Source organism: Scyliorhinus torazame, chromosome 5, assembly GCF_047496885.1.
Source record: "Scyliorhinus torazame isolate Kashiwa2021f chromosome 5, sScyTor2.1, whole genome shotgun sequence".
Lineage (NCBI taxonomy): Eukaryota > Metazoa > Chordata > Chondrichthyes > Carcharhiniformes > Scyliorhinidae > Scyliorhinus > Scyliorhinus torazame.
In genome coordinates this window covers 164,183,997-164,203,993 of record NC_092711.1, presented here as the reverse complement: position 1 = coordinate 164,203,993, position 19,997 = coordinate 164,183,997, and the positions used below count along the sequence as shown (strand labels likewise).

The 19,997-nt window shown below is 45.7% G+C and overlaps 1 protein-coding gene across 7 annotated transcripts in view; it reads right to left on the bottom strand.

Moving 5' to 3' along the window:
- LOC140420403 (uncharacterized) overlaps positions 1 to 19,382 on the bottom strand; it is a 30,677-nt gene extending 11,295 nt beyond the window's left edge. Inside the window, exons 1-3 of one of the 7 annotated variants that reach the window (XM_072504416.1) lie at positions 19,260 to 19,382; positions 16,044 to 16,952; positions 13,125 to 14,432 (exon numbers count right to left, since the gene is read on the bottom strand). In XM_072504416.1, the coding sequence (XP_072360517.1) occupies positions 13,340 to 14,122 (783 nt within the window). In that variant the 5' untranslated portion in view covers positions 14,123 to 14,432; positions 16,044 to 16,952; positions 19,260 to 19,382 and the 3' untranslated portion in view covers positions 13,125 to 13,339. Of the gene's footprint in view, positions 1 to 13,124; positions 14,433 to 16,043; positions 16,953 to 19,259 lie in introns of those variants that run through there. The other 6 variants (XM_072504417.1, XM_072504418.1, XM_072504419.1 and 3 more) reach the window with 6 other exon arrangements.
- Positions 19,383 to 19,997: the final 615 nt, after the last annotated feature.

The following is a 19,997-nucleotide window of genomic DNA, read 5'->3' as shown; positions in this document are numbered from 1 at the left end:
CCTGAACTTGAACCATGTGGCGGTATCATAAAGATACCTGGCGACTCGTGAGCAAAGGTGACGTAATCAGAGCCAATAGACTAAGGTTAAAAAGAGCAACAATATGTGACATGATTTTGGGATACCGGTGTGGGTGTGCCGATGAGATTTGTTACATGTGAAAGATAACAAGCCTAAATTCATGGTGAAAGGGACTGAAGACCGGGTCCCAAACACACACAGCTACTGGAGACACAGCAGGAGATGAAATGGTTAATGTGGCCAGAGGATTGAGACACCATTGTGACATCATCAAGACATTGACACACTCCAGAGAGAAACTGACTTTAAAACAATCCGTATAGAATTAAACACACTGGACATGGTCAAAGTGGGAGTGAAATTAAAGCGATAATGGGACAATGAAGGGCTTGGGAGAAATAATACTGAGTAAGAACTGTCCACAAAGAGAGAGCTGGAGAATCTTTTACATCCATGTTTGATTTGTTCCTTGAAGCATCTGTCCCAATGTAACTGAGAACTCACGGCGCTAATTCAGGAGAAGAAAAGATGGAGTAGATGTTACCCCAGGCGGAGTCAGAACAAAAATGGAAAATAATGAAGAGACATTGAGTGATGGGTCAGAAAGACTCCCCCCCGCCCCCCCCCCCCCCCAACACACCCTCTAGGTGTGGACTGTATGATTCGTGGAGGACCCCCTACTTCAGGTTTTCTTGCTAATTAGTGAACATTAAATTAAATTCTATGACTGGCTGTGGATTTATTTTGAATTTTATTGTTACTTCTCCTGTTCTTATTCCTGTTGTGATTACGCTCTGGGTAAGGATGGGTGACAGGTGACAGGATGGGAAATTGTGGTTTGGGTCTTCACTGACCAAATGTTTTATTGATCGGAAAGGTGTAAAAGGGACCAAACTCCAGCAGAAATCAAGCAGAGCTGAGAACAGACAACTTGCTGTGTGGGAACAGGGAGATAAACAGCTCCCAGAGGACAGAGAAAACAAGAGTGCCTGGAATCCTAGACAACACCTGAGTGTCAAGGCCACCATGTTTTCACTGCTTGGCATGGGGATGCTGATTCCCTGTACCGGGGACGGAGCGTGGGGAAGACACTTGTTTGAGAGTTTGACGTGGCTTGGGCGGGTACAAATGGTTCAATGACAGGTTTTGTAATTAGTCCATGTGTAACGAATCTTTTTAACATCCTTGTCTGATCCATGTCTCCCTTTTTATTACTGTCTTGCTCACTGCTGCACCATTGCAGATTCTGGGTTTGAACTACAGACTTTGGAAACCCCCCCGGCTGCAAGCTGTCAGTTGAACTGGCCAAAGGGAGTCCCCTCTGTGATGTGTGGTAGGGTCCCGTGGTGTCATTTTGATGGACTTGACTAGCAGTCAATCAGCTCTTCTAAAATTCCGAGATTTACCCCATTCTTCATTGTGATTGGTGGAACCCTTCAGAAACCTCTGAAGGGAAGGCTAGGAAAAGAAGCAATCTCCATTTTAATTCACTTCTATTTACACCTAGAAGGCAGCACACAGCAAGTCTGGACTCTCTCTATTACCTCCCTGCCTGGCGATTTAAAATGCTTCCAGCCAGCCTGTGAAAGTTCCACTAGAAGCTAAAGCAGATCTCTCTCAGCTGAGGACTTGTGACCAAATACCTTCCTCTTTCTGCACAACCTGGGAGCTGTTGCCAAATTGTCATTTCTGTTCTGATTATGCAACTGTGAGGCCAGAGCTCTGAGCTTTCTCTCACCTGTTGAACTCCTCCTGGGGGTTCAGGATAAAGAGAGGGGGCATTGAAAATCCATTTAAAACTCTCATGTTGAGAACTTCAGTGAGGCTGGTCGATGGTTTTGTGATCCATCAATGACCCCAACTACACCACTTCCTGGGGAAGAGAGATTCACAGATCCGTGGGCCTCAGGGGAAAGAAATATCCTCATCTGCGTCTTCAGTGGGAAATCCTTTTTAAATGTAGTTCTAGTCTCTGCCACAAGGGAAACATCCTCTCCGCATTCTTGCTGTCAGTTCCACTCAGGATTTCACGTGTTTCAATAAGATCATCTCTCATTCTTCTGAACTGCAATGGATACAGTCCCAACCTGTCAAACCTTTCCTCAGAAGATAACCCCCTCATTCCAGGAAACAAGGGAGTCAACTTTCTCTGAACTGCTTCCAATGCATTAATTTCATTTCTGAAATAAGGTGACCCAAACTGTACACAGTGCTCTAAATATGGTCTCACCAAGGCCCTGTGCAACTGTAGCAAATCATAGCTACATTTATATTCCAGTTCCTTTGCAACAAATGACAATATTCCATTTGCCTTCCTAATCACTTGCTGTACCTGCAAACTAATTTATTGTGGTTCCTGTACCAGGACACCCAGATCCATCAGTACCTCATGCTTCAGCAATCTCTCTCTATTTAAATAATGTTCTGTTTTATTTAACCCTTTCTGCCAAAGTGGACACATTCACATTTTCCCAAGTTATGCTCCTTCTGTCAATTTGATCCCACTCACTTAATCTATTTTTTGTCTTTTGCAGACTCCTTAAGTTCACTTCACAAATTACTTTCCCACCTGTCTTTGTGTCATCAGCAAATTTAGCCGCCATACATTCAATCCCATCATCCAACTCATTCATATATATTGTAAAATCGTTGAGGGCCCAGCACTGATCCTTGTGACATTCCACTTGTCGCATCTTACCAACCCAAACGTAACCCATTTATACCTACTCTCTGCTTAATGTGAGCTAACCAATCCTCTATTCATGTTGATACGTTTTTCTCTCCCCCACCCCCACATGCCACCAAGAGCTCTTACTATGTGTAATCAGCAGCATGATAGCATAGTGGTTAGCACTATGGCTTCACAGCGCCAGGGTCCCAGGTTCAATTCCCAGCTTGGGTCACTGTCTGTGCGGAGTCTGCACATTCTCCCTGTCTCTGCGTGGGTTTCCTCTGGATGCTCCGGTTTCCTCCCACAAGTCTTGAAAGATGTGCTATTAGATAATTTGGACATTCTGAATTCTCCCTCTGTGTACCCGAACAGGTGACTCGGGGCTTTTCACAGTAACTTCATTTTGGTGTTAATGTAAGCCTACTTGTGACAATAAAGATTATTATTATTATTACCTTTGATGTGGCACCCTGGGGAATACCTTCTGGAAACCTAGACAAACCACATCTACAGGTTCCCCTTTATTGACATCCCTTGTAATTTCCTGAAAAAGACTCAATAAACGAGTCAATCCCGATTGACTCTCTGAACCATATTTTCAAACATTGTGTCAAAATAAATCTCCTCTCCCCCTCTGGCTCCTTTGCAATTAGCTTAAGAGAGACTCACGTTCAGTTAAAGAGCCTGTCAACCTCTTTCACCCACTTTCCCCAAAGTGAATGAATTTAAGCACAAAAAGACCACCAAAAATGAAATATTTTTAATGAAACAAGTTTATTAATGAAATAGAACATGGTTTTAAAAAATATCAGAAAATTACTTGCAGATCAAAGACAACCAGAGTAAAAGAGTAACCATGGTAAAAGGATGTTTACAATGTTTCTCTTCGGTTCCTCTGTAGCTTGTTCCCGTGACTCCCCACTTGAAAATGAAAAATGAAATGAAAATTGCTTATTGTCACAAGTAGGCTTCAAATGAAAAAGCCTGTTCAGGGAGGCTGGTACGGGAATTGAACCGTGCTGCTGGCCTGCCTTGGTCTGCTTTCAAAGCCAGCGATTTAGCCCTGTACTAAACAGCCCCTAACAGCCCCTTTGGGCACAGGAGCACCGGACCCCAGGTTCAAGACACCATCAGTCTGATCATCCCAAACCCTTGATTTCCCAGTCAGTCCTCCAGCACCTTCCTGTCTCTCTGTTAGTGTGACGCCCATGGCAGATTCTCAACTGGGGCACAGCCCCGTTATTCTCAGCTAAATTCAGCCCTCAGCTCAGTTGCCTCGCTGTCATTGACACGAGCAATAGAGACAGAAAGATGCCCGAGGTTCAAATGGGAAGACAAAACTTGTGGATTAGGATCTCTGTAAAGATCAGTAACTTCAAAACAAAAATCAAATCCCCAGTCAACAAATTAAAGGATCACATGACAGGACTTAAGGTTTATAACTTTTACTGCAACAAACAAACTAGAAGCAATGTTAACTAAACATTATTTTTGTAGGAAACCTACACCTTAAGTACACTACAGTCCAAAGTGATTATTCATTCCCGAGGGTTCCGTTCTTTTCTTTTCCCAAACTGGCAGCCTTTAACTCCAGAACTATCTTTCACAGTGAAAGATTGGCTAGCTACCAGAAAACCGAGATGAAGCATAAATAGATCATTTTCTGGTTGGCAAGATGTAACGAGTGGTGTGTCAAAGGGACCAGTGCTGGGGCGTCAATCTTCTACAATTTGTATCAATGACTTGGATGATGGGTCTGAAGGTAATGATTGTTGAGTTTGCTGATGATGCAGGCAAAAAGGAAAAGGAGGTGGTGTTGCACTGATAATAAGGGACGGGATCAGTACATTAGTAAGGGAGGGTCTCAGATTAGGAATACAAAATGTAGAATCTGTTTGGGTGGAGTTAAGAAACAGCATGGGACGAGTTTGGTGCCAGAGGCACAGTGCTGCCTATTTACCCTGGCCACCCTGAGGAGGTTGTACAGGTTTTTACAGCACTGTTGGCCTGTCCGGAAGGTGTTGCTCATGGAGGTTGCTGCCTCTGCCACCTGTGCCCAGGCACGATGAATGGTGGCAGCTGGCAGCCTCCTTCCCGGGCCACGGTACAGGGTTGCCCACATCTCCTCCATGGCGTCCAGCAGGATCTCAAGCTCTGTGTCTGTAAAGCGGGATGCCACTCTCCTCACTGCCATCTTGTTAGCTGGGATGGTGTGTATGTGGAGTGAAGTGTGTTTCTGCAGCTTGTCAGCCTCCCGAGTGTCAATCGTGAATCCGGCAAATCTGGCACTGTTTCTCATTGGAATGGATTGTGTTCCATGTTGTGCCGGTCCTGGCCCCTCAACAGTCGTTGAATTGGACCAGGTGCGGCATCAGTTTTGCTATCGTAGAACTCTCGAATCCTGCCCCGGCATCAACACTTAGTCTCAGGAATGGAGAATTTAGCGAAAGAAATTTCCCAAAGTTAGAGATCCAAGGAACTAGGGAGAATGAGGAATAAAGGATTACTAAGAGGGGGGGGAAGGGAAAGTCAGGGAACCAAGAGGTGAAGTAATCAGTGGGAAGCGTAGCTGCTTAGGAATACAAAAAAAGCAAGAAAAGACAAAACTCAGGAGAGGTTACGATAGTCCCCACCCCACAAAATATGACAGTGTATGGAAAGGCTCAGTAAACCAAGGTCTACCACACTAAGAAAACAAAAAGGGACGGTCAATGGAGAATTAAAGGTGCTATATTTAAATGCGCGCAGTGTACGGAACAAGGTAGATGAGCTTGTGGCCCAGATTGTGACTGGCAGGTATGATGTGGTAGGCATCACAGAGACGTGGTTGCAGGGGGTTCAGGACTGGCATTTAAACATCCAGGGATTCACAACCTATCGAAAAGACAGAGAGGTGGGCAGAGGGGGCGGGGTTGCCTTGTTAATTAGGAATGAAATTAAATCAATAGCACTAAACGACATAGGGTCAGATGATGTGGAGTCCGTGTGGGTAGAGTTGAGGAACCACAAAGGCAAAAAAACCATAATGGGAGTTATGTACAGGCCTCCTAACAGTGGTCAAGACCGGGGGCACAAAATGCACCACAAAATAGAAAGTGCATGACAGAAAGGCAAGCTCACAGTGATCATGGGGACTTCAATATGCAGGTGGACTGGGTATATAATGCTGCCAGTGGACCCAAGGAAAGGGAATTCATTGAATGTTTACAGGAGGGCTTTTTGGAACAGCTTGTGATGGAGCCCACGAGGGAACAGGCCATTCTGGACTTAGTGTTATGTAATGAGCCAGACTTGATTAAAGATCTTAAAGTAAGGGAACACTTAGGAGGCAGTGATCGTAATATGGTAGAATTCAATCTCCAATTTGAAAGAAAGAAGGTAGAATCAGATGTAAAGGTGTTACAGTTAAATAAAGGTAACTACAGGGGCATGAGGGTGGAACTGACGAAAATCGACTGGGAGCAGAGCTTAGTGGGAAAGACAGTAGAACAGCAATGGCAGGAGTTTCTGGGAGTAATTGAGGACACAGTACAGAGGTTCATCCCAAAGAAAAGAAAGGTTATCAGAGTGGGGATTAGGCAGCCATGGCTGACAAAGGAAGTTAGGGAATGCATCAAAGCAAAAGAGAAAGCCTATAATGTGGCAAAGAGTAGTGGGAAGTCAGAAGATTGGGAAGGCTACAAAAACAAACAGAGGATAACAAAGAGAGAAATAAGGAAAGAGAGGATCAATTATGAAGGTAGGCTAGCCAGTAACATTAGGAATGATAGTAAAAGTTTCTTTAAATACATTAAAAACAAACGGGAGGCAAAAGTAGACATTGGACCGCTCCAAAATGACGATGGTAATCTAGTGATGGGAGACAAGGAAATAGCTGAGGAATTAAATAAGTACTTTGCGTCAATCTTCACAGTAGAAGACATGAGTAATATCCCAACAATTCCGGAGAGTCGGGGCAGAGTTGAATATGGTAGCCATCACAAAGGAGAAAGTGCTAGAGAAACTAAGAGGTCTAAAAATTGATAAATCTCCGGGCCCAGATGGGCTACATCCTAGAGTTCTAAAGGAGATAGCTGAAGAAATAGTGGAGGTGTTAGTTATGATCTTTCAAAAGTCACTGGAGTCAGGGAAAGTCCCAGAGGATTGGAAAATCGCTGTTGTAACCCCCCTGTTCAAGAAGGGAACAAGGAAAAAGATGGAAAATTATAGGCCAATTAGCCTAACCTCGGTTGTTGGCAAGATTCTAGAATCCATTGTTAAGGATGAGATTTCTAAATTCTTGGAAGTGCAGGGTCGGATTAGGACAAGTCAGCATGGATTTAGTAAGGGGAGGTTGTGCCTGACAAACCTGTTGGAGTTCTTTGAAGAGATAACAAATAGGTTAGACCAAGGAGAGCCAATGGATGTTATCTATCTTGACTTTCAAAAGGCCTTTGATAAGGTGCCTCACGGGAGACTGCTGAGTAAAATAAGGGCCCATGGTATTCGAGGCAAGGTACTAATATGGATTGACGATTGGCTGTCAGGCAGAAGGCAGAGAGTTGGGATAAAAGGTTCTTTTTCGGAATAGCAACCAGTGACGAGTGGTGTCCCACAGGGTTCAGTGTTGGGGCCACAGCTGTTCTCTTTATATATTAACGATCTAGATGACGGGACTGAGGGCATTCTGGCTATGTTGGCCGATGATATAAAAGATAGGTGGAGGGGCAGGTAGTATGGAGGAGGTGGGGAGGCTGCAGAAAGATTTAGACAGTTTAGGAGAGTGGTCCAAGAAATGGCTGATGAAATTCAACGTGGGCAAGTGCGAAGTCTTGCACTTTGGAAAAAAGAATAGAGGCATGGACTATTTTCTAAACGGTGACAAAATCCATAATGCTGCAGTGCAAAGGGACTTGGGAGTCCTAGTCCAGGATTCTCTCAAGGTAAACTTGCAGGTTGAGTCCGTAATTAAGAAAGAAAATGCAATGTTGTCATTCATCTCAAGAGGCTTGGAATATAAAAGCAGGGATGTACTTCTGAAGCTTTATAAAGCATTAGTTAGGCCCCATTTAGAATACTGTGAGCAATTTTGGGCCCCACACCTCAGGAAGGACATACTGGCACTGGAGCGGGTCCAGCGGAGATTCACACGGATGATTCCAGGAATGGTAGGCCTAACATACGATGAACGTCTGAGGATCCTGGGATTATATTCGTGGAGTTTAGGAGGTTGAGGGGAGATCTAATAGAAACTTACAAGATAATGAATGGCTTAGATAGGGTGGACATAGGGAAGTTGTTTCCATTAGCAGGGGAGACGAGGACCCGGGGGCACAGCCTTAGAATAAAAGGGTGTCACTTTAGAACAGAGATGAGGAGAAATTTCTTCAGCCAGAGAGTGGTGGGTCTGTGAAATTCATTGCCACAGAGGGCGGTGGAGGCCGGGAAGTTGAGTGTCTTTAAGACAGAAGTTTATAAATTCTTGATTTCTCGAGGAATTAAGGGCTATGGAGAGAGAGCGGGTAAATGGAGTTGAAATCAGCCATGATTGAATGGTGGAGTGGACTCGATGGGCCGAATGGCCTTACTTCCGCTCCTATGTCTTATGGTCTTATGCTGCATTGGAGAAATTAATGGGATTGAATATTGATGAGTCCCCGAGACCTGATATTCTACATCCCAGTTGAAAGAGGTTGCTATAGAGATCACAGATACATTGGTGATCATCTTCCAAAATTCTATAGATTCTGGAATGGTTCCTGCAGATTAAAAGATAGGAAATGTCACCCCACTGTTCAGGAAGGGAGGGAGAGAGAAAACGGTGAACTACAGACCTGTTAGCCTGACATCAGTATTGGGAAAATGCGAGAATCTATTATACAGGATGTGTAAATGGACACCTGGATAATAATAATTAACATGGATTTATGATATGGAGATGCCGGCGTTGAACTGGGGTGGGCACAGTAAGAAGTCTTACAACACCAGGTTAAAGTCCAACAGGTTTGTTTCGAATCAATAGCTTTCGGAGCGCTGCTCCTTCCTCAGGTGAAGGAGCTTCTTCCTCACCTGATGAAGGAGTTGCACTCCGAAAGCTAGTGATTCAAAACAAACCTGTTGGACTTTAACCTGGTGTTGTAAGACTTCTAACATGGATTTCGGAATAGGAAATCATGTCTGACGAAACCTTTGGAGTTTTTGAGGATGTTATTAACAGAATTGATAAAGGGGAGTCCGTGGATGTGGCACACTTGGATTTTCAGAAGGTTTATGATAAACACCCCACAGGAGGTTACTCAGCAAAATGAAAACACATGGGATGGGAGGTAATATACTTGCATGGATTGAGGATTGGCTAACAGGCAGAAAACAGAGAGGAGGAATAAATGGGTCATTCTCACATTAGCAGTTGGGACAAGTGGGTTACTGCAAAGATCAGTATTTGGGCCCAGCTATTCATAGTTTATACAATGATTTGGATGTGGGGACCAAATGGAATATTTCCAAGTTCACTGATGACACAAAGCTGGGTGGGAATGTGTGTTGTGAGGAAGATAACGGATACAGGAGGAATTGGACAGACTTAGTGAGTGGGCAAGGACATGGCAGGTGGAATATAATGTGGAAATATGTAAGATTATTACTTTGAAGGAGGAACCGATGAGCAGAGTATTTCTGAAATGGTCAGAGATTAGAAAGTGTAGATGTACAAAGGGACCTGGGTGTCCTCATCAATAAGTCACTGAAGGCTAACATACAGGCGCAGCAAGTTATTAGGAAGGCGAATGGGATGTTGGCCTTTATCACAAGCAGATTTCAGTAAAGGAGGAGTGAAGACTTGCTTCAATAGTATAGAACCTTGGTTAGACCACAGCTGGAGTACTGTGTGCAGTTTTACTCCCCTTGCCTCAGGAAAGATAATGTTGCCACAGAGGGAGTAAGGAAAGTTCACCAGACTTGTTCCGGGGATGGGAGGTGTTGTTTCTATAAAACCACAGACACTTCGACCAGTTTATTAATCAAATGTTTTACCCAGGTATCTTTATTGACCAGATAAACAAAGGACAACGGAGTGTATAAATCACATAACTTTATTCCACAAGCAGTAAAACAGTTACCCTTAAATTATCCCACTAATTACAGTCCCAAGATTCTCAATAGTACCCGAGCCGATGGACTCATTCGAGCTGCGGGTTTGATTCTGTATCTCAATCTCCTCGGGGTCTTCTTCTGAGAAGATGGGTCTCGCTGCTGCTTCTTTCTGTCTCGAGTCAGTTGTCTTGATTACCTCTGCGTGGAGTCTTCACTGCTGGGCGGTCAGAGGGTTCGATCGTTATACCCTTTCTAGGTCCTCCCAGAATGTTCTCTGACCCCAGCCGATGAGGTCACAGGGTGGGAGTGGTACCACCCAATGGAGTTACCAATGGCCACTCAGCAGGACACTGGAATCTGTCCACAGGAGTCCATTTCCCGGTGCATTGTTTGTTATGTAACTTTGTCTATTCAAAACAATCAATCGATGAATAGAGCCAATTATCTCTTGATTGGTGATTGATGGAGCAGAGCAGCTCCAGACATGTGCTGGCAGCTTGTCGGAGTTCAGTGTATTCAGGCTGGTTGCTGGAGCTGGCTGTGGCTTGATTTAAAATGTCCAATTTTTAATTTAAAGTGTCTGATTTTATCGAGCCTAAAATACAGGCCACGGCACATTTTACCACAGAGGACTGTCCTATGATGAGCCATTGGGGAAACTGGGCCTGTATTCACAGTTGTCTGTGCTGGATTGGGAAATTACAATAAAAGCTCTGACGATAGACAGGCAATCACAAGTATTTGAGGAATTGTTACATATTTACATAAAATATAGACTCCCTTAATAAACAAAAATCCAACAGACGTTTTGCAACCGTGGCTGACAAGCAAAATTAAAGATTGCATTAGATCAAAGGAAGAGGCTCATAAAGTGGCCCAAATAGTAGCAAGCCCGAGGATTGGGAACTTGGTCGTCCTTTGCTGAAAACCAAACCAAGAGACTGATAAAGAGAAAATAGAATATGCGAGCAAACTGGCGAGAAACATAAAACCAACTGGAAAAGCTCCTATAGGAATGTGAAAAGGAAAAGATTAGCAAAGACCACTGTGGGTCTATTCCAGGCAAAGGCAGGAGAATTTATAATGGGGAATAAGGAAATGACAGAGAAACTAAACTGTGTGTCTGTCGTCACAGAGGAAGATACAGAAATTTCCCCCAAACATGAGAACACTAAGGGACTCGTGAGATTGAGGAACTGAACGAGATTATTAATCGTGAAAAACTAGTACTGGAGAAATTAATGTGGTTGAAAGTTAATAAATGGTATTTTTTCCATGTTTGGAATGATCTGTCTGGACTGTACGTGGAACAATACTTTTCACTGTACCTCGGTACACGTGGCAATAAAAAAATAAATCGGAAATCTCCAAAAGCTGACGCTCTACATCCCAGAGTGTTGAAAGAGGTGGCTGGAGAGATAGTGGATACATTGGTGATCATCTTTCAATATTCTATAGATTGCAAGGTGGTAAATCTAAGCCCGCTATTTAAGGAGGTAGAGAGAAAACAGGGAACCAGAGACCACAGGGGATGGCAGGACTGTCCTATGAATAGAGATTGGGGAAACTGGGCCTGTATTCACTCGAGTTTTGAAGAATGAGTGGTGATCTCACCAAAACTTCTGAGATATTGAATGGAATAGACACGGTAGGTGCAGGTGAGATGTTTCCCCTGGTTGGGGAGTCTGGAACCAGGGGACACAGTTTCAAAATAAGGGGAAAATCACTTTGGACCGGTCTCGGAGGAGACATTTCTTTACTCAAGAGGGTTGTGAATCTTTGGAATTCTCGACCCCAGAGGGCTGTGGAAGCTCAGTAATTGAGTGTGTTTAAAGCAGAGACTGACAGATTTCTAAATACCAATAACACAAAGGGATATGGGGACAGTGTGGGGAAAAAGACATTGAAGTGGATGATCAGCCATGATCGTATTGAATGGTGGAGCAGGCTCGACGGGCTGAATGGCCAACTCCTGCTCCTATGTTCCAATGATACAAAGATAGGTAGGAAAGTAAATTGTGAAGAGGACATAAGGAGGTTACAAAGGATTATAGAAAGGTTACGTGAGTGAGAAAAGATCTGCCCAATCGAGTATTATGTGGGAAATTGTGACATTATCCATTTTGGCAAAAATAAAAAATAAAAATTCTTATCTGAATGGTGAGAGATTGCAGAGCTCTGAGATTCGGAGGGATCTGGGTGTCCAAGAGCATGAATCACAAAAGGCGAGTATACAGGTACAGCAAGTAATTAGGAAAGCTAATAGAATGTTATTGTTTATTGTGAGGGGAATTGAAGACAAAAGTAGGGAGGTTATGCTTCAGTTATTCAGGACATTGGTGAGACAACATCTGGAGCACGGTGTACAGTATTGCTCTCATTGAAGGAATGATGTAAATGTGTTGGAAGCAGTTCAGAGAAGGTTTACTGGACTCATACCTGGAATTGGAGGCTGGTCTTATGAGGAATGATTGGACAGGCTGGGCTTGTGTCCGATGGAGTTTAGGTGATTTGATTTAAGCGTACAGGATCCTGAGGGGTCTTGACAGGGTGGATGTGGACAGGATGTTTCCTCTTGTGGGAGAATCTAGAAATTGGAGTCACTTGAAAAGTAATAACTTGCCCATTTGAGGCAGAGGAGAACTTATTTTCTCCGAGGATTGTGAGTCTTTGGAACTCTCTTCTTCAAAGGGCAGTGGAAGCAGAGTCTATGAATATTTTTAAGGCAGAGCTGGATAGATTTTTGCCAAGTAAGAAGGTGAAAGGTTATTGGGGGGGGGGGGGGGGGGGGGGGGCGTGGGGAGGGGGGTCGGCGGGAATCTGGTTTTGAGGATTTAATCAGATCAGCCGTTAACTTATTGAATGGTGGAGCAGGCTCGAGGGGCCGAGTGGCCTACTCCTGCTCCTAAATCGTATGTTATTACATCCTTTATAATAGATTGTAGCATTTTCCCTCCTACTGATATCAGACTAATGGGTCTCTGGTTCCCTGTTTTCTCTCTCCCTCCTTAAATAATGGGGTTACATTTACCACCTTCCAATCTGCAGGAACCATTCCAGAACCTATATAATTTTGAAAGATGATCACCAATGTATCCACTATCTCTACAGCCACTTCTTTCAACACTCTGGGATGTCGAGCAGCAGCTTTTGGGGATTCATTAACTTTCAACCACATTAATTTCTCCAATACTACTTTTTCACTAATACTAATCTCTTTCAGTCCCTCGTGCTCACGAGTCCCATGGTTCTCTCGTGTTTTTGGGACAATTTCTGTATCTTCCTTCGTGAAGACAGACACACATTGTTTAGTTTCTCTGCCATTTCCTCATTCCCCATTATAAACTCTCCTTCGCTGCCTGGAATGGACATATATTGGTCTTTGCTAATCTTTTCACATTCCTATAGAAGCTTTTCCTGTCTCAGAATCCCGGAGAGAGAAAGAGAAGAGAGAACGAAATGCAGTCCTGGATGTAATCGAAGCAGAAACAATAACAGCAGAATCCATCACTGTAATCAATTGTGAACTTGTTGGTGTCTCAGCAGGGACGAGGAAACACAAAATCCCTTCCCACACTAAGAGCAGGTGAACGGCCTCTCCCCAGTGTGAACTCGCTGGTGTCTCCGCAGGTTGGATAAGTAAGTGAATCCCTTCTCACACTGAGAGCAGGTGAACGGCTTCTCCCCAGTGTGAATTCGCTGGTGTGTCTGCAGGCTGGATAACTGAGTGAATTCCTTCTCACACACAGAGCAGGTGAACGGCTTCTCCTGATTGTGAACAAGTTGGTGTCTTCGCAGGTTGGGTAAGTCACTGTATCCCTTCTCACACTGAGAGCAGTTGTACGGCTTCTCCCCAGCATGAACAAACTTGTGTCTCCGCAGGTTGGATAAGTAAGTGAATCCCTTCTCACACTGTGAGCAGGTGAATGGCCTCTCCCCTGTGTGAACTCGCTGGTGTGCCTGTAGGTTGATTAACTGACTGAATCCCTTCCCACACTGAGAGCAGGTGAACGGCCTCTCCCTAGCATGAACACGCTGGTGTATCTTCAGGCTGGACAACTGAGTGAATCCCTTCCCACACTGAGAGCAGGTGAACGGCCTCTCCCCAGTGTGAATTCGCTGATGTAAATTCAGGCGAGATAATTGAATGAATCCCTTCCCACACTGAGAGCAGGTGAACGGCCTCTCCCCAGTGTGAATTTGCAGATGTAAGTTTAAGCTAGATAACTGAGTGAATCCCTTCTCACACTGAGAGCAGGTGAATGGTCTCTCCCCAGTGTGACTGCGTCGATGAATCTCCAGCTCTGATGGGGCTCTGTATCCCTTCCCACAGTCCCCACATTTCCATGGTTTCTCCATATTTTGGGTTTCCTCGAGTCTCTCCAGGTTGGACTATCAGTTGAAGCTTTGACCACACACAGGACACGTGTACAGTCTCTCCCCGCTGTGAATGGTGTGATGTTTTTCAGACTGTGTAACTGGTTAAAGCTCTTTCCACAGTCAGTGCGTGTGTCTCGGTGCTTTTCCAGTCACAATGATGTTTAAAATCTTTTGAAGCCAACAGGTTGAGTAAACATTACTCCTAGATAATGGCCGATGAATCGAGTGACTGTCAGAATTAGCCGTGATGTTTGAGATTTTGGTCTGTAAATCCGATCCTTTTAACATCCTGTAAAAGGAGTTTGGACAGTACAGGATAGAAATTCAGAAGAGATTATTTTAATTTCTCAGGAACATTCTTTCCTCTCTCGTTCCCCAAAAGCTGTAAATCTCCATCCCACACACTCTCCCTCCATTCTCACTAATATTCACCCTCCCAATTCTCCTGAAGGTGCTGATTCAGGATGATTGACAGATCCATGCTCACTGCTTCCCGTCCTGGACACAGAGATCATAACAAATAGGAGCTGCAGTCGGCCATTCAGCCCATCGAGCCTGCTCAATCATTCAATGAGATCATTGGCTGATCTACCTCAGCACCATTTTCCCACACTGTCCCCCATATCCCTCAATATCTTCAATAGCAAGAAACCTATCAATCTCTGTCTTGAAAATACTTGTCGACTGAGGCTCCACAGTCCTCTGGGGTAGAGAATTCCAAAGCATCACTACATTGTCTTTAAATTCATTGAAGATCCCGGCCCCGTGTCACTGTCCGTGTGGAGTCTGCACATTCTCCCCGTGTCTGCATGGGTCTCATCCCCACAATGTGAAACCATGTGCAGGGTGGGTGAATTGGCCATGCTAAATTGCCACTTACTTGGGAAAAAAAAGAATTGGGTACTCTAAATTTGTTTTTAAAATAAATTAATTTACAGGATTTGGGTGTCGCTGGTTAGGCCAGTATTTGTTGCGCATCCCTAGTTGCCCTTCAGAAAGTGGTCGTCAGTGGCCTCCTTGCACACCCACTGTGCTGTTAGGGAGGGAGTTCCAGGAAGTTGCCCCAGCGACAGTGATGGAATGGCAATATATTTCCAAGTCGATCTGGTGAGTGACTTGGAGGGGAACCTCCAGGTGGTGGGGTTCCCAGGTATCTGCTGCTCTTGTCCTTCTCGATGGTAGTGGTCGCTTTGCTGAGCACCTTAGGTCTGTGCACACTCAGGACCCTGACCTTCCCGTTGCTTGCCATTTTATTTATTTATTTATATATATATATATATAAATTTGGAGTACCCAATTCATTTTTTCCAATTAAGGGACAATTTTACCGTGCCAATCCTCCTACACTGCAGATCTTTGGGTTGTGGGGCAAACCCCAAGCAGACACGGGGAAAATGTGCATACTCCACGTGGACAGTGACCCAGAGCCGGGATCGAACCTGGGACCTCAGCGTCGTGAGGCAGCAGTGATTAATCACTGTGCCACCGTGCTGTCCCTGCTTGCCATTTTAACACAAGACCCTGCTCCCATGCCTGCCCTTTGCTTGTTGCAATGTTCCAGTGACGCTCAACGCAAACTGGAGGAACAGCATATCATCTTCCGGTTAGGCACGCTACAGCCTTCCGGTCTCAACATCAAATTCAACAACTTCAGATGATGAGCTCTACCCCACCTCAACCCCTTTGTTTTCTTTCCATTTCATTTTCACTGTCTATTACCTTTTATTCCTTTCTTGACTTTCTTCATATATATATTTGCCCCTCACTCTTTCCCCCGATCTTATCCCCCCCTTTCTTTACCTTTTGTTCCCTTTGCTTCCCCCTTCCCCCCCTTTTTCTCATTTTGTCTCTCTCCCAACAATGCCCCCTTACCCCCACATCTACATCTGTCACAGCTTACCCTCTGATTTTAGTTTCTCTGCTGTTTGGTCTTTCACACCTTTTATTCTCTCTGGGGACTGCCATTATCATCTTTATTTTATTAAGTATAATTACATTAACACTGCAATTAAGTTACTGTGAAAAGCCCCTCGTCGCCACATTCCAGCAGGTTTTCGGGTACACAAAGGGAGAATTCAGAATGTCCAAATTATCTAATAGCACATCTTTCGGGACTTTTGGGAAGAAACCGGAGCACCCGGAGAAACCCCACACAGACACGGGGAGAACGTGCAAACTCCGCACAGTGACCCAAGCAGGGAATTGAACATGGGACCCTGGCGCTGTGAAACCACAGTGCTAACCACTGTGCTGCCCTTTAGCACTCTATTTCCTTTGTTTCTGTGGTTCTGACTCACCTTTCTTTCCCTTGCCCTACAGTATAAATATCTCCCACCTTCTATCCTTTTTACCTTTGACAGAGGGTCATCTGGTCTCGAAAACATGAGCTCTTTTCTCTCCTTACAGATGCTGCCAGACAGGCTGAGATTTTCCAGCATTTTCTCTTCTGGAAATATATAATGTAGCTCTACAGTACTATATTACACAACCGGAAATAATAATAAATGTGCTTTATTACAGAACCAATAATATATCTAATCTGTATGATATAACAACACTACACATATTTCAATCCTACATTAATTTACTGTCCCCTTAAATGTCAGCCATCTCCTGGGGAAACCAGACCACTAATTGTGAACACTAGGAAAGAGACCATCAGGGGCAGCAAGGTAGCACAGTGGTTAGGCCAGTTGCTTCACAGCTCCAGAGTCCCAGGTTCGATTCCCGGCTTGGTTCACTGTCTGTACGGAGTCAGCACGTTCTCCCCGTGTCTGCGTGGGTTTCCTCCGGGTGTTCCGGTTTCCTCCTACAGTGCAAAGATGTGCAAGTTAGGTGGATTGGCCAGGATAAATTGCCCTTAGTGTGCAAAAAGTTTAGGTGAGGTTACTGGGTTTCGGGGATGGGGTGGGCTTAAGTGGGATGGTCTTTCCAAGGGCCGGTGCAGACTCAATGGGACAATTGGCCTCCTTCTGCACTGTAAAGTCTCTGAATCCTTTTAGCCAGACAAATAAATGTGTCGAGCTGAGGGAGCAAAGGATGTCAATGTCTTTGAGAGAGAGAGAGAGAGACCTGGGCCAAGCTTTGCAGAGTCGGCACCCTCCCTGGATTCACTTCCTTTCCCTTCAGTTGCTGCAAGTGACCAATTGAAGGTGAGAATGAGAAAATAAATGGAAAGGGGGGAAAAAAGAAACTGTTTTACTCACAGATGTTGGAGACAGGAGGACGTTTCAGTCTGTGTGAAGCCCAATCTCCTTTCACATAAAGCCCGTGCTGATTGGAGGACCAGCGTCCTTCCGGTCCTAACTCTATCCATTAGCCAACACCTCACAGGAAGGTCAGGGGCTGGGCTTTCCTCCACACATGCGCAGTACCTGATCACCCGCCCGTGCGGCGGATAGAGCGGGTTCCCCAGCGCGGGGGATTGTGGGAGCTACGGCCGACACTGTCCAAACTCCTGGGGTGAAAAGTGGAGGAGCTTGGGCGGTTGTGTGCGAGCTTGGTGTCCGCCCCCGGGCCGATTCGAAAGGCAGGCCGCCTCTGGGAGCTTCCTGGATGGGGTGAAACAGCAACTCGGCGCCCATTGCTCCTGGTCCCCGAGGGAAGGGGAGAAGACCGGTTTCGGAGTACTGCGACCAGTCGTGTTTCAAGTCAGCGGTTGAGCTGCGGAGACGCTGCTTCGGACTGCGAGGTTTGCTGTCGGCGGTTTTGAGTTCGCCCAATGGAGGACGAAGGAATGGAGGAAGGATGGCAGCTGGATCGGCTGCTGGAAGCGGCGGGTCGGAACCGGGAGTGGATACCCGATTGGCGGCCCACGGCCTGCAGCCCGGGGTGGGTTGCTGCCGTTCCTGGGGTCTCCGGGGGTTCGGCCCCCCTGGACGCCCTGTGGGCGGTTGGGACTGACTCTGGGACTTTCTTCCCCGTTGTCGACTGTTGCCAACATTGGAGCGACTCTGGCCGCTGCCATTGGAGGACTTTGAGGACATGGTGTTCCTTGTGAAATTTCGGCTGGAGCGCCGGGGTCATGAGGTGGAACGTGCAAAATTAATGGACTCTTTTTTATGGACTTTTCTATGAGTACTAAGGGATTTTGTTTTCATGTTTTCTTTGCTTTCGTTTTCTTTAGCAGCCTATGACATTCAACTCATTTCGGGTTTCCCTGAAATGGTAATTAGTAATTGTGGTGGAACGCTAGTTGGTGTGAAACTGCTCTCCCTCCGAATGGTCCCGTGCCTTTGGGCGGGGTCCAGGAGGGGGGAACCCTCTCTCCTCCGCCGCGCCCGGGTCTGGCTCTCCGATGGTCTGTGCTCTTCGCGAGGAGGAGCCTTTCCCCCGGGGTGTCGGCTGCAGGGCGGGGTGAACGGGGTGGGTGAGCGGGGATTAGTGTTCGGTGATTGATTCTATCCTGTTAAATCTTTTCTGGGGTGAATTGAGGCCTGGTGCCTGGTGATTGGGTTTGATATGACACTGTTAAAATGTATCGAGGCCCTGTGGGTCATATTTGTTTCCGAAGCGGCCGTATTGTATCGGGGCCTTGTGCCTCGCGACTGCTTGTCTTATGTGTTTAGAGTCGTCACCTTGAAATGTGCCTGTGTCTTGTGTTGTACTTTTGGGTTTTGTTTCTTTTCTTTTCTTCTCTGTTTCTTTTGGAGTGGTCGTATGGTTTCGAGGCCTTGTGCCTCGCGACTGCTTGTTTATATGTTTAGAGGTCGTTGCCTCGATGTACTTGTGTATTGTGGTTCTCTGTTCCTTCTTGCTTTTGGAACGGTCGTTTGGTTTCGTGGCCTTGTGCCTCACGACTGTTCGTGTTATGTGACTGTCCGATTGTTACTTGAACTATGCATAGGGCCTGTGCCTTGCGGCTGGTTGTGATAAGTGACTGGTTAATTGGTATTTGGAAACGTATTTCGGGCCTGTGCTTTGCAGCTGTTTGTGTTCAATGACTGTTACAACGTTACTGTGAAATGTAATTGTGCCTTGCAGCTGTTTCGTGTTCAGTGACTGTTTAATCGTCAATTTGAAGTGTGTTTAATCGTCAATTTGAAGTGTAATGAGGCCTGGAGCCTTGTAAATTGGTTTCTGTAATAATTGTGACGACAATAAAAGAGTTACTCACAGATGTTGCGCACAGCAGGACGTTTCAGTCTGCATGAAGCTGGAACATCATTAACACAACGCCCGCACTCTGATTGGTTGGAGGACCAGAGTCCTTCCGGTCCTCCAACTCCCATTGGATTCTGGCCAACTGAAAACATAATCAACGGATGTCACGTGATCATTGATGCCCTTTTGACCTCAATTGGAGTAAGCGTCACTACGCATGCGCAGGATCTCCTCTCCTTTGGACATGGGCAGCCCCTGTCTTTCCTCCCCCCCATGGCGGATAGAGCGGTTTCCCTGGCGCTGGGGACTATGGGAGATTCAGCTGCCAGTACCCATCCGGAGCCCAATCTCCAAACCCCTGGGACTGGGATGAACGTGGGAGTGGAGGGCAGTGACCCCATTCCGGACACAAAGTACATGTCACTGGGTTTGATTGTGACGTCCCCCTTAGAAAACAGTTTGTTAACTTCAGATATCTGGGTGACATATTGGGCAACGGATGTCATGTGGTCATGGATGCGCATTTGACCTCAGCGGGAATAACCGTCACTGCGCACGCGCTTCTTCGCCTCTCCTTTGGACATGCGCAGTCCCTGCCCCCCTCCCGGTGGATAGAGCAGTTTCCCCGGCGCGGGGGTGTATGGGAGACTCAGTCGCCAGTACCCATCCGGAGCCCAGTCTCCAAACCCCTGGGACTGGGATGAAAGTGGGAGTGGAGGGCAGTGACCCCATTCCGGATACAAAGGACACG